The sequence below is a fragment of the Hyaena hyaena genome, unplaced genomic scaffold, assembly GCF_003009895.1.
Source record: "Hyaena hyaena isolate Hyena2069 unplaced genomic scaffold, ASM300989v1 scaffold_655, whole genome shotgun sequence".
Taxonomy (NCBI): domain Eukaryota; kingdom Metazoa; phylum Chordata; class Mammalia; order Carnivora; family Hyaenidae; genus Hyaena; species Hyaena hyaena.
Window position 1 is genome coordinate 1 of NW_024081289.1, and position 15,192 is coordinate 15,192.

The 15,192-nt window shown below is 40.6% G+C and overlaps 1 protein-coding gene across 1 annotated transcript; it reads left to right on the top strand.

The window, feature by feature from the left end:
* The first annotated feature begins 9,112 nt into the window (after window positions 1-9,112).
* Window positions 9,113-11,247, top strand: LOC120219957 (ADP-ribosylation factor-like protein 6-interacting protein 1). The gene has a single exon (XM_039216892.1). The coding sequence runs from the start codon at window positions 9,181-9,183 to the stop codon at window positions 9,790-9,792; it is 612 nt and encodes a 203-aa protein (XP_039072823.1). The 5' UTR covers window positions 9,113-9,180; the 3' UTR covers window positions 9,793-11,247.
* The last annotated feature ends 3,945 nt before the right edge of the window (window positions 11,248-15,192 follow it).

A 15,192-nucleotide genomic window follows, 5' to 3' on the forward strand; every position in this document is an offset into this window, starting at 1 on the left:
ATCAAGAGAATACTGGTGCAAAATTAGGATTTGGTTTTCCTCTGTTTAAAGGATGGTTTTCTTAGATTATTGGTCTGTTCTTAATAAAACATTGTAAAAAAGGTTTTTCTTTAATGTAATTTGCCTAGAGAAACAGGCTTCTATGATTTATCTTTATCAGGTCTTTCATTAGGCAGAAGAAAAACAACAGAGGTTTTTTTGTTTTGTTTTTTGTTTTAATTTTTTTAAATTTTTTAATGTTTTATTTATTTCTAGGAGCAGGGGAGGGTCAGAGAGAGAGGGAGACACAGAATTGGAAACAGGCTCCAGGCTCTGAGCTGGCTGTCAGCACAGAGCCCAAAGCAGGGCTCGAACCCACGAACTGTGAGATCATGACCTAAGCAAAGGTCGGACGCTTAACCGACTAAGCCACCCAGGCTCCCCTAACAACGGAGTTTTTTAAATATTAAAAAAGCTAAGACTTTTTACAGCTATTTAACTTTCTGCATTTGTCCACAAAGTCCTAATGTCACTTCGGTTAAATGGATAGCTCTGTATTGCTTCACGGTGACCTATGATCCTATTTGACCAAGTGTTTTAAAGTCTTTCTGATATCTTTTGACAAACTTTCCAAAAATCAAATTCTAGGGGCACCTGAGTGGCTCAGTCGGTTAAGCGTCCGACTTCAGCTCAGGTCATGATCTCACGGTTTGTGGGTTCGGGCCCCATGTCAGGCTCTGTGCTGACAGCTAACTCAGAGCCTGTTTCAGATTCTGTGTCTCCCTCTCTCTCTGACCCTCCCCTTCTCATGCTGTCTCTCTCTCTCAGAAATAAATAAAACATTAAAAAAAATCAAATTCTAAAGAAATCTTTTGACCACAAACTTTTAAGTTTTCCTGAAGGTCCCAAGAACATTTTAAAAGATTTGTTCTCCTCATAAAAGAGAAACATGAAACTAATTAGGTTTATTTGGTACATTAGACTTCACAGGAAGCATTGTAAAATAAGTGATGCTAAACCTTCTTTGATTATATTTATGTAGATACACCTTATGTCAAAAACTGTTCCACAAATTATATGAAACCTAGAAATCTGATATGTCCTAGGATATGCTGTCACTTATAATTCTAGTTATTATCTTGAAGTGTTGTGTCACCGAAATAACCAAATTTCATTGTCAATCACATTGTAATGAACTCTAATCAGACCTTTAACCATGACCTTTTTAAGCCATTTACACACGGTTACTGTTTTACTCAGCGGTTTTTACAAAAGCTTCCCGCAAATGTGTTTTACCTTCAGAAAAGGTCATGAAAAGGAATCTAACAAGTACTCTAGAATATAGATTTCTGATAACTTTTAGATCAAACAACTGAATTGGGTAAGAATTTCCAAAACTAGTGGAAAAACTTTATTCAAACAGAACAGGAAATAATAACACAGGACTAAATGAACTGAGGAAGATGATTATAATTTTTATGACTCTTGTTTAAAACAGGGGCCCCTGGGCGGCTCAGTCTGTTGAACATCCAACTTTGGCTCAGGTCATGATATTGTAGTTCATGAGTTCACGCCCCACGTCTCACTCGGTGCTGACAGCTCAGAGCCTGGATCCTGTTTCATATTCTGTGTCTCCCTCTCTCTCTACACCTTCCTGCTTATTCTCTCTCTCTTTCAAAAATAATAAAATAAAATAATAAAATAAAATAAATTAAATATCACTAGTTCTCTAAAATTTTGCTTTTTAAGGGGCACCTGGTCACCTGAGTGGCTCAGTCAGTTAAGCATTCAACTTCGGCTCAAGTTATGATCTCACAAATCATGGGTTCAAGTCCCACATCGGGCTCTGTGCTGACAGCTCAGAGCCTGGAGTCTGCTTCAGATTCTGTGTCTCCTTCTCTCTCTCCCCTCCCCCGCACTCGCACTACGTCTCTCTCTCTCCAAAACAAATAAACATTATTTTTTTGGTTTAAGGGGACCTGGGTGTCAGTAAGTTGAGCATCCAACTCTTTTTTTTTTTTTAATTTTTTTTAAATGTCTTATTTATTTCTAGCAGAGAGAGAGAGACAGCGTGAGCAGGGGAGGGTCAGAGAGAGAGAGAGAGTCACAGACTCTGAAACAGGCTCAAGGCTCTGAGCTGGCAGTCAGCACAGAGCCCGACGCAGGGCTCGAACCCACGAACCGCGAGATCATGAACTGAGAGAAAGTCGGACGCTTAACCGACTAAGCCATCCGGGCGCCCCTTGAGCATCCAACTCTTGATTTCAGCTCAGGTCTCAGGTTGTGATCTCAGGTTGTGACTTGGAGCCCTGCATCCAGGCTCTACATTGGCAACATGGAGCCTGCTTAGGATTTTCTCTCTCTCTGTCCCTTGCCTGCTAGTGCTCACTCTCTCTCAAAATAAATAAATATTTTAAAATGTGTTTTAAATTTTGCTTTTTTATATTTCATATTTAAACTACCAACAATTTGGTAATATATAACTTTGTGAACAAAGATTAGACATTTACCCTCTCTCCCTATCCTATCCCTCTATAGTTCAAAAACTCTTGAATATTCTTTTCATGACAAAATAACTCACTATTTACATAAATTCAGTAAGAATCTGTTCTCCTTTTAGCAGGACATAGTTAGAAACATTGGAATGTCGTATTTTAAAGAGATGAGCATGGACTCAGAAATGACTAGACAGTTTTATGGAACAAAGGGTGACTTTACAGAGTCAATAAAGGCCCTTGAACAAAAATCAACGTGGTACCTTGCTTACGAGTTTCCAGCAAAGCAGTTTTACAAAGAGCCTATATGGTCAATCACTATTCATTCTTGCTGCACTTACATAAATAATCAGGTAAAGTTTAGTGCAAACAAATTAGTTTTACTATTTAAAAAAATGAGGGGAGGAGTGCCTGGGTAGCTCAGTCGGTTGAGCGTCCGACTTCAGCTCAGGTCATGATCTCGCAGTTCGTGGGTTCGAGCCCCGCATCCAGCTCTGTGCTGACAGCTTGGAGCCTGCAGCCTGTTTCAGATTCTGTCTCTCTCTCTCTCTCTATGCCCCTCCCCTGCTCATGCTCTGTCTCTCTTTGTCTTAAAAATAAGTAAACAAACAAAAAAATTTTTTTAATAATTAAAAAACGAGGAGAGTTTTGAAGAGAGGAAATTATGCTTACATCTTTGTCTATACTAGATTCTAATCTGGTTAATTGTCTTTGAGGTTCTGTTATATACCTGTAAATTGGACTGGATCCTAAATTCCTCTAGTCTCCTCAAAAATCTGACTACAACTCTCCAAATTAATGTTTCCAATTTTCTCCCACCCTCTGGCGGAGAAAAGGTAAGAGAAAAGACTGCCGCTGAACCTCCTTAGAAGTGACTACATCAGGTCCTCTTCACTACCCAGATGGGAACCAAACTTCAGGGAGTTAAACGTCGGACATCTATCTCATAGCTGAAGAAGGTCCTACCTAACATCTGGTCCTACACAAGCACTGGAGACTTCCAAATCTAGGAAGAGAAGTCACTAGGAAGAGAAGTAGCTGACATCGAGGTAGACTGCTTCCTCCCAAGTGTCGGATCAAGACTTCATACTTTAAATACGAAACCCTTTCCTCTTCCCTTTCTTTCCTCTACTCTGGCACTGGCCTGGAAAGACAACACCAGCAGCCACATCTCCGGGGCCATGACTAAGAGTGGAAACCTTTGCCTTTCAGATTACTGGATTTGTCATAAAAATCTCCTAACAGTGCCACCTCAGTGGAATTGGTTTGTGCCTTGTCAGGGTTTGCCTTTGTCTGTGGTGATTATCATTATCCATGGGCCTACAAATGCCTAGATAGCTGGCATACAGCTTGGCATTGCCTCTTTGGTTAACTGTGTCCCTAATTTTTCACAAGTGAAATAAGACATCTCATTGGTCAGTTTCCTTGGACTGACATCAAATTAGAAAAAACCTACCAGGAGGCATTCATGTCTCAGGACTCACTTCTTTGGGCAGGGCCATACTTCCCTGTTCAGGGAATGTATGTAATTTACATTTAAATGTAAATGGAAATATGATTAGAAACGTCTCCCTAACTCTTGAAGATATTGCAGAATTTTGCTAAAACAACAGCTGCCCAATAAGGATCCTTAGACTCTCTGGTCAAAGTTGTTTCTCATAATAGGATAGCCCTTGATTATCTGTTAGGTGAACAAGGTGTCTCTGCTGTGGCCAACACCAACTGCTGTACCTGGATTAACACTTCCAGGAAGGTTAAAACTCAGTTACCTAAGATCACTGAATAAGCCTCTTGGCTTAAAAAGGTGCCTCCTTCCATAGGGTCTTTGTTTGATTTGTATGATTTTGATTGGTTTGGGTCTTGGGACCAGGCTTCAAAGTACACTTCAAACACTGGGAATCATAAAAATCATAATAATCTCCCTGGTGTGTTGTATTCTCTCAAAAGTTTTAAATGCATGTTCACAGCCACTAACCACCAACCAAATGATATCCTTAAGACTGGAACATCAGAGGGGCGCCTGGGTGGCTTAGTCGGTTAAGCGTCCGACTTTCACTTAGGTCACGATCTCACGGTTCGTGGGTTCGAGCCCCGCATCGGGCTCTGTGCTGACTGCCAGCTCAGAGCCTGGAGCCTGTTTCAGTCTGTGACTCCCTCTCTCTCTGACCCTCCCCTGCTCACGCGGTCTCTCTCTCTCTCTCCTAGAAATAAATGAAACATTAAAAAAAAAAAAGACTGGAACATCAGAGGGGCGCCTGGGTGGCTCAGTCAGTTAAGTGTCTGACTTCAGCTCAGGTAGTGATCTCATGACTTGTGAGTTTGAGCCCCACGACGGGCTCTGTGCTGACAGCTCAGACCCTAGAGCCTGTTTCAGATTCTGTGTCTCCCTCTCCCTCTGCCCTTCCCCTGCTCGCACTCTGTCTCTCTCTCTCTCTTTCTTTTCTTTTTTTTTTTTACAAATAGTTTATTGTCAAATTAGTTTCCACATAACACTCAGTGCTCATCCCCACAAGTGTCCTCCTCATGCCCATCCCCCCCTCCTCCCACATCCATCAGTCCTCAGTTTTTGTCAGCATTCAAGAGTCTCTCATGGTTTGCCTCTCTCCCTTTCCCCCACCATTTCCGCCCTTCTTCTCCCCCTTGGTCCTCTGTTAAGTTCCTCCTAATCCTCCTATACGTGCACACATATGATATTTGTCCTTCTCTGCCTTCTCTCTCTCTCTTTCAAATAAATAAACATTTAAAAAATTTTTTAAAAAAGACTGGAACATCAGAAAAAGAACAAAGAGGATGGCTGACTCAAAAATTGTTAAACTGAAGTTGTAACCCATGGACATCTCAGATTGGGCAAAATGTCATGACCTGTTATAATAAACAAAGGATCAACAAAAGCTGTTTTAAAGAGAAAATGGGGGCACCTGGATGGCTCGGCTGGTTAGGCATCCCACTCTTGATTTCAGCTTAAGTCATGATCTCATGGTTTGTGAGTTTGAGCCCATAGGGCTCTGCAAGGACAGCTCGGAACTTGCTTGAGATTCTCTCCTCTCTTTCTCTCTATGTGCTCATGTGTGCATACGTGGCCTGCTCTCTCTCAAAATAAATAAACATTAACAAAAAAAAAAGAAAGAAAGAAAGAAAGAAAACCACAGAGACACCTAGGTGGCTCAGGGGGGCAATCAACTCTTGATCTCAGCTCAGGTCTTGATTACAGGGTCATGAGTTCAAGCCCCACATTGTTCCTGAGTTCAAGTACCATGCTCAGCACGGACCCTAATAGGTAGGTAGGTAGGTAGGTAGGTAGGTAGGAAGAAAGAAAGAAAGAAAGAAAGAAAGAAAGAAAGAAAGAAAGAAAGAAAGAAAGAAAACCATAGGCCCAAAATGGCATCACTTAGGTCAAGTCCCCAAACCAGAACTTAATCCCTTAATTTAACAGCAATTTCAACCTCCCCAAGAAATATAGGCTTAGCTAGTGGCTCAGGAATTCTCTAGTCAGCACCTATGAGTCTACCACATGGGTCTTCTTTATTCCCCAAAGGAAAATGGGGTAATTTGCATGGTAAGGCCCCTTATCCTTCCCCCTAATGAAAAGCAACCTTGCCTAGAACAATCCTTTTCTTTTGCTAATAACTTTCTTACTCCACTCTTCTTCCTATAAAAATCTACCATTTTGTACAACTCCTCAGAGCTCCCCTCTTCTTGCTAGATGGGATGAGGCCAGATTCATTAATCATTTAATAAAGCCAATTAGATTTTCAAATTTGCTGGGTTGAATTTTGTGGTTTTTAAATTTTTTTCTATGTTTTCTTTATGTTTGAGAGAGACAGACAGAGGACGAGTGAGGGGGTGGGGAGCTGAGAGAGAGGAGACACAGAATCTGTAGGAGGCTCCAGGCTCTGTGCTGACAGCTCAGAATGTGGGGCTTGAACTCACAAACAGTGAGATCATAACCTGAGTTGCAGTCGGACATTAAACCAACTGAGCCACCCAGGCACCCCTGAATTTTGTTTTCTAACTGCTGTGAAAACTACAGGATGGTAGCTGATAGTGGTGTTAATGCCTTAAATTTTTATCATATCTCAAAACAAATTGCTTTTACCATATGTCTCTCTTAAACTGAGAGTCTGATCAAGAATTTTATTTTAAAAAGAAAAACCACAGGCCCCAAATGGAGTCACTTATGTTAAGGCCCCATGTCAGTAAACCAAGATTTAATACCTAAGCCAACTACAGTTTCAACCTCCCCAGGAATGTAACCTTTAACCAGTCAAAATTGAATTTCCTGGTCAACATTAGGAGATAACCCCCATAGACCCTTTCTCCCTTAGGAGGGCACTCCTGCCTAAATAATACATTCCTTGCTAATACATTTTTTTATGTCCTCTCACTGCCTTTAAAAATCTTTCCTTTTGCAAGGAAACAGCTCAGTACAGCTCCCCTCTACTTGCTAAACGGGATACTACCCAATTCATCAATCATTTACTAAACTCAATTCAATCCTCAAATTTACTCGTCTGAATTTTGTTTTTTAACACAATCAAGTTAGAAAACTTACTGTTTCTCAAACCTACCAGTGTGTTTCTGCCACTGGGGTATTCTCTTGCTATTTCCTCTACTTGATCATTGAAACAGACATTTATTAAATACCAACTCTGTGCCAAGCCCTGGGTGAGCACTGAGGATACACAGATGAGTAGAAGAGTGTCGATCCTTAAGAAGCTCACAGAACTATGGGGCGCCTGAGTGGCTCAGTTGGTTAAGTGACCAACTTAGGGTCAGGTCATGATCTCATGGTTTGTGGGTTCGAGCCCCATGTCGGGTTCTGTTCTGTGCTGACAGCTCAGAGCCTGGAGCCTGTTTTGGATTCTCTCTCTGACCTCTCTCTCTGACCCTCCTCTGCTCAAGCTGTCCCTCTCTCTCAGAAATAAATAAAACATTAAAAAAGAAGAAGAAGAAGAAGAAGCTCAGAGAACTAGTAGGGGATGTAGAAATAGAAACAAATTATTTTTTAAAAATAAACTTGAGATTGTCTTCAAGTCAATACATGATTTTTTTAAATGTTTATTCATTTTTGAGAGAGAGCATGTGCGTGTGTGAGAGAGAGAGAGAGAGAATAAATGGGAGAGGGGCCGAGAGGGGGAAGAGAGAATCTGAAGCAGGCTCTGCATTGACAGCAGTGAGCACGATGCAGGGCTCAAATTCACGAATCATGAGATCATGACCTGAGCCAAAGTCAAATGCTCAACCAACTGAGCCACCCAGGTGCCCCAAAATAGAAACAAATCGTTAAGAAAATGTGGAGAAGACAACAAGAGAAAGCATCTATTTTTGCCAAAGGAGGAAGGGAAGACATATTGTTAGAGGTGAAGAAGGTCAGCACATGAAGCAGTAGGACAAGAAGTATATCCCAGGCAGCAGGAACAAGATGTGAGAAGGCAAAGAGGTTTGTAAGGCTAGAAGCCATAGAATAGGAAGAGACAATGCTGGAAAAAATAGTACAGACTTGATGAGGAAATCTGTTGGATGGCATGCTAAACAATATAGTTTATGTCCTACATTTTCTCATCCATGCATTCAATAAACATTTATTGAGCACCCACTATGTGCCAGGCACTGCATTAGGTGCTCACCCTTCATTCACTGCTGATGAAAATGTAAAATGGTGCAGTTGCTTTGGAACCTGAAAACATTATACTCAGTGAAAGAAATCAGCAACATCATTGTACAACATAATTCACTTTGCATGAAATTTCCAGAATAGGCAAATCTATAGAGACAAAGAGTAGGGGAGTAGTTGTTGCCTAGGGATGTGTTGAAGGAGTTGGGAGGAAATGGGGGTGGGGGGGATGTTAATGCTAAAGAGTAAGGGAATTCTTTTTAGGCTAACAAAAGCATTCTAAAATTGATTTTGGTGATGATCACACAACTCTGTGAATATATTAAGAGCAACTGAATTGTATACTTTAAATGTGTGGATTGTATAAGTGAATTATACCTCAATAAAGCTTTTAAATAAGTAAAACAGGGGAGCCTGGGTGGCTCAACTGGTTAAGTGTCTGTTGATTTTAGCTCAGGTCATGATCTGACAGTGGTGAGATGGGGCCCCATGTTGGGCTCCACACTCAGCATGGACCCTGCTTGGGTTCTCTCTCTCCCTCTGCTCCTCCCCTGCTTGTGTGTGTGTGCTGTCTATAAACAAACACACAAACAAACAAATAATAGACATAATAAAGGGTATCAAGAGTGCTGGAGAAAGGACAGTTTGTAGCAGTAAATAAATACAATTGTCAGAGTAGGCCTCATGAAGATAGGCCTCATGGAGAAAGCAACATCTGAACAAAGATATGCAGACTAAAGAGTTGGCCATGCAGTGGATAGGAGGAAGAAGGGAGGAATTAGAAATATACAAGAGGCAGATGCCCTAGGACCTAGTGATTAGATAAGAGAGTCCTAGGATGATTTCCAGTTTGAAATCCCTGGAATGCAGGGATGGTTCAACATATATAGAAAATCTTAGACTCCACCAAAAAAACTGTTGGAACTAATAAATAAATTCAGTAAAATCTCAGGATAAAAAAAATCAACATATAAAAATCAGTTGCATTTCAATTCACTAATAAAGAACTACCTGAGGTCTGGGTCGCGGTGTAGAGCTCTGCGGGAGGCCCGTTTGGAGAGCGGCCTGTGCTAAAGCGGCGTCTCAGGGACGATGGCGGAGGGAGATAATCGCAGCACCAACCTGCTGGCCGTGGAGACTGCAAGTCTGGAAGAGCAGCTTCAAGGATGGGGAGAAGTGATGCTGATGGCTGATAAAGTCCTCAGATGGGAAAGAGCCTGGTTTCCCCCTGCCATCATGGGTGTGGTTTCGTTGGTGTTTCTGACTATCTACTATCTAGATCCATCCGTTCTATCTGGTGTTTCCTGTTTTGTTATGTTTTTGTGCTTGGCTGACTACCTTGTTCCCATTCTGGCTCCCAGAATTTTTGGCTCCAATAAATGGACCACTGAGCAACAGCAAAGATTCCATGAAATTTGTAGCAATCTAGTAAAAACTCGACGCAGAGCTGTGGGCTGGTGGAAACGCCTCTTTACGCTAAAGGAAGAAAAGCCTAAAATGTACTTCATGACCATGATCGTTTCCCTTGCTGCGGTTGCTTGGGTGGGACAGCAAGTCCACAACCTGCTGCTCACCTACCTGATAGTGACTTTCTTACTGTTGCTTCCTGGATTAAACCAGCACGGAATTATTTTGAAGTACATTGGAATGACCAAAAGGGAGATAAATAAGCTTCTCAAACAAAAAGAAAAGAAAAATGAATAATGCATCTGCTTTATTCAATGTAATGAATGGCATATACGTTGTCCTTGGGAACAGTTTCTGTTATGCTGTCTGGATTCTAAAATGTTACAGAAGTAGCTCTTTGCTCTCCCTCTTTCTGCCCTTAGTAGATATTCAGACTTGCCAAGTAAGGCTTTATGCATAGTGTTTTGATGTGAAGTGTAGCTGGATACATTCTCATCAGTTGGCCTTATATGGATAATTCATTCGTGAGTATGACTTGTTTTGATTTTTCTCACCCAGGTTAATTGAATTCTTGCTTTGAGGAAACTTCCTTTACAAGTGTATAGTGGTGAATTTCACCTTTTAGTGTACTTAACTGTGACTTGGGATAATTGTTCCAGTTGATCTTTGCTTTAGCTAGATACAAGGTAGTGGTCTGTGGCTACAGGAAGCTGGTTCTACTGTCTGCTTCCACAGTCTGCTTCAACTGTCTGGCTCCAGGAATAGAGAGACCAACTTTACCACTTCTGATGCAGAGACCAATTAAGATTCATTCCTCACACTGTTTCTGTACTGTGGGAGAAGAGTCCTTCTGGAATAAAAGGAGACAAATTCCATGCCCTAGTATGTGTTGGTTTCTGCCTTGTGCAAAACTTAGCAATTTGTAACAAACACTGATGCTTCCTCCCAAATGGGGAGTGAGACAGGCTTAGAGCTCTTCTCTCCTTGTTCTTAGACTTCGAGTTAGTAGAAGATCCTTAAAGGCTTTTTAACATCAGGCTTCTAGAAGTTTCTGTTTAGGATTTTTAGCATATTTTTAATTTCAGATTTTTCAGCTGACTGAAACTAAAGTATGTAATAGGTTAAGACTCAGGTCTATGACCTTCATTCCAACACCAGCCAACAAAGGACAAAAGTCTTCCTATATGTAGTCAAGTTTTCATTTCAGTAGAAAATAAACCTTATCCTACTAATTTTTCAAGACCAGACTAAGCCTTTTAAAGGTAAGCCTCAAGATTCTCATTTGAAGGTAGTTGCTGGCTGCTTTGGTCCCTAGATTTGGATATGAAGTAGTGACTATGCCAGCATCTGACTTTTTTCCTAAATATTTCTGTAAAGAATGCAGAGGCTGTTGGGAGAGCAGACTTTTTGCGACCATAGGTGGCCTCTGGTCTACAGAGATTTTGTAACTCCTTGGAAAGTGTCGTAGAATCATTCTCCCTCTCAGTAGCTAGAAATTTAGAATAGTTGAAAACTGTAGGAATGAGCCTCTGAGGGCTGAAAATGTGACATTGGTAACAGTTCTTAAACTCTGATTAACTAGCTGTAATATAGTTTTGTGAATTTATTGCACTGATGCTGTAAAACCCGGACCTTGTGGTATATCTGTCCCTAAGTAAGTGTTGTTTTCTCCCCTTCAAGATTACTGTAAACAGTGGCACCCACTGTAGCATATGTTTGATTTTTTTTTTTTAATGTTCCACATGAAAACTACAAACTACCTTAATTTTTACATGTGTTTCTCATTGTAGATAAGCCTGTCTTGCTGTCTGTATTTTTTTGTGTATATGTGTTCTACCAATTAACTACTTTTGCAGTTTTAATCTTGTATTATTTCTTCTACTTGGTTTTGTGTAAAAGGGGAAAAATAAAAAAAGCTGGAATCAAAAAAAAAAAAAAAAAGAACTACCTGAAAAAGAATAAAGAAAACAAACTCATTTCACAATATCATCAAAAACAATAAAATACTTAGGGATAAATTTAACCAAAGAAGTAAAAGATATGTACAATGTACACATGAAAACTATTAGACTTTGATGAAAGAAATAGAATACACAAATAAATGGACAGACATTCCATGTTCATAGGTCAGAAGAATTAATATTGTTGTAGCACCTATGCCTGGCTTAATCAGAAGACTAGGTAACTCCTGGTCTGGGGGTCATGAGTCTGGGCCCCACATTGGGTGTAGAGATTACTTAAATCAATAAATTTAAATATAAATAAATATATTTATTTATTATATATATTTATATTTATATATATAATATATATAGTTGGAATGCCCATACTACCCAAAGTCATCTATAGATTAAATGCAATCCCTATCAAAAGCAAAAACTAACTAACTAAATAAATAAATAAAATGCAATCCCTATCAAAATTCCAATGGCATTTTCACAGAAGTAGAAAAAACAATCATAAAATCCTTAGGGAAGCACAAGAGACCCTAAATAGCCAATGTGATTTTGAGAAAGAAGAACAAAGCTGGAGGCATCACACTTCCTGATCTCAAACTATCCTACAAAGCTATAGTAATCAAAGAGGCATGTTATTGGCATAAAAACAGACATATAGACCAATGGAACAGAATTAAGAGCCCAGAAACAAACTCACATACATACTGTCAACATATATATAGGAGCCAAAAAGACAAGAAATAACAAATGTTGACAAGGATAGAGAACAACCTGAAGGAGGCTGGGAGAAAAGGAAATGTCTTCTCTGGGAGAAGTCTCAGGTTGATAAGCAATACTGAGGGCTGCGTACTGCTAAGTAAGTGTTTTCACTGAGCTACCTCCTTGGGCTGGAGATGACTGAGTCCAAACATGGCTCTACAGGTGTTTCTCTTGAGCCTTTTTTTTTACATTTATTTATTTTTGAGGGATAGAGAGAGACAGAGCGTGAACAGGGAAGGGGCAGAGAGAGAAAGAGACACAGAATCTGAAGCAGGCTCCAGGCTCTAAGCTAGCAGTCAGCACAGAGCCTGACATGGGGCTCAAACCCATGAACCGTGAGATCATGACCTAAGCCAAAGTTGGACGCTCAACAGACTGAGCACCCAGGTGCCCCGAGCCTTTTCTTTACCAACAATGCAGTCACTAGCCCATCCTATCCTGGAGACTTGGTCCTGGGATTATCTACATGAACTATATAGAGGTCATCTGGCCACTTCCCAGCCTGAGATTTCCTTCCTCCTCTCCCAATTTAGAGTGAGCTCTTCTCCAAGGGAAGGTTATTTATATTTGTGAAGGGGGCAATGTAAGTATGAGGAAAAAAGGAGAAACTAGGGGAAGAAGAAGCAAAGGTATAAGGAGGGTGTGGGGAAGCAGGCCATGTCCAGGGTTTCCAGGAAGAAGCAGAGATGCTTTAATCTCTGCCTAAGTACCCACTAGGGTACTTAGTTCCTCCTTTGTTCCTCCTTCCCCATTATCAGTCTCCAGATTCCATCCCCCAGCCCAGGTCTTAGTGACAGGGCCCCAAAGAGAAAGAAGGAGGGTTTGGAGCCCCATGAATTGACCTCTCTGATTGCCTTGGGATCTGGAACAAATATAGGGTCCCTAACTACTGGCATGGATATTAGAAATGTAAATATCAACTACTGCCCCTGTTTGGTTTCTCTACAACCCGGAAACCCAAAAGCAACCAGCCATGATACTCTGTCATCTATCCCTCAATAGAGCAAACATAAAAACCTGACACAGGTGTGAAAAGGAGGGAAGATTAGCAATCCTCAGTGTTAGGCTCTCTGCTAAACTGGGCTTCCCTAACCAGCCACTGTACTTGTTGGGTACCAAAGACTCTCAGATCCAAATATGGAGATGTTGCAGGCTTCCATGATTTTCCTCTTTAGCAACAGTGCAGAATGTATTCCATTTGTCAGAACACTAGTTGATATCAATGAAACTACCTGGCTAATTCCTGGCATACTTTTCCTTTTCTTCCTTTCCAAGAATCTCTCTGCATGAGTTCCCCTGCCCTCAGCCCTAATTTTGTGGACACTATAAAATCACGGATTCTGAGGCCAGATTACCTGGGTTCAAATCCAGGTTTTATTATTTACTTGTTGCGTGGCCTGGGGTTAATGAATTAACCCCTCTGTACCTGCCTACTCATCCTCAAAATGTGAAAAGGATAGTTCAGTGGTTTGTTGAGAGTTAAATGAGTTAACACAAAAAAACCCACTATATAATTGTTAGATATTATTAGTACTACTTTGGTTGCTGCTGTTTTATCAATGCCATTCAAGGCCTTTCTCTATGAGCCCTACCTTTTCCTCCAGGCTTCAACAGAAAACGGTTTTACCATGAGAACTCAAACTATCTGGTGCATTCAGCCACCACTTTTTCACAGAACGTGAAACTCCAAGAACTGCAACATCCTTAACCATTTCTAGCAGCTCTTTATCACCATATTGGACCACGCTAGGCCTGACTTTTTTTCAGCCTCAAGCACAGGACCTATCTCTCTGCAATATAGTGCATGGCAAAGTAAGGAGCAGCCTTTAATCCCTCCTTTCAGATCTTCAAACCTGGGTTTGTCTATAAACTCCAATCAGTCTAGTCATTGATCCTAAGAGCGAGTCTATAATCAGTACATGGATTCATGGACTGCTCCACCACAACATCCTTTCTTCTGCTGTTGGACATACAGACTACATGTTATTCAAGACAATAACTGTTTTTTGTTATGGATGCCACTATGCACCCACCATAATGTTCTAACTAAAAAAAAGTTGACTGGGGCACCTGGGTGGCTTAGTTGGTTAAGTGTCCGACTTCAGCTCAGGTCATGATCTCACAGTTTGTGGGTTCGAGCCCCGCATCGGGCTCTGTGCTGACTGCCAGCTCAGAGCCTGGAGCCTGTTTCAGATTCTGTATCTCCCTCTCTCTCTGACCCTCCCCTGCTCACGCTGTCTCTCTCTCTCTCTCAGGAATAAATAAGACATTTAAAAAAAATTGTTTTAAAGTTGACAATGTCAAGTGTTGGCAAGAATATAGACAATCAAGCATTCCCATTGAAAGAGTAAATTAATTCAATCATTTGAAAAAAACGGTTTGCCCTTATCTACTCAAGATAAATATCCACCTTCCCAATACTAAAAGATTCCTCCTTTACGTATATAATAACAATAACAACAAAATATGCATGTATGTGCATCACGTGTTCATAGCATTATACGTAATAGCCAAAAGCTGAAAACAATCTAAAAATGCACCAACAAAAGAGGAAATAAATAATCTGAAATATGTTCACACAACAGAATGCTATACATTTGTGACAAAAATGAACAAACTACAGTGACACACAATTAGATGAATGAATCTCACAAATATAATTCGATGAAACAAAAGAACTTTGTGTAGATTCCACCTACACAAAGTTATAAACAGGCAAAACTAATCTATGTTGCTACCAATCAGATTTGTGATTACCCTTGGGGAGGGGAGTGGGGCCAGAGACTGAGGGAGGTATTAGGGGGTTGTCTGGGGTGCTGGTAATGTTCTATGTCTTGATCTGTGTGGTTCTAAGTATTAACTTTGTGAAAATTCACTGAACCATCCATTTATGATCTGCATTATTTTGACTCAAATTAGAAAAATAAAAATACTTCTACTTGAATGCTGACAAAAACTGAGGACTGATGGATGTGGGGGG

Bases quoted from the DNA above. Each gene is read 5' to 3' on its own strand.
- LOC120219957 (XM_039216892.1), top strand. From the start codon at position 9,181: ATGGCGGAGGGAGATAATCGCAGCACCAACCTGCTGGCCGTGGAGACT.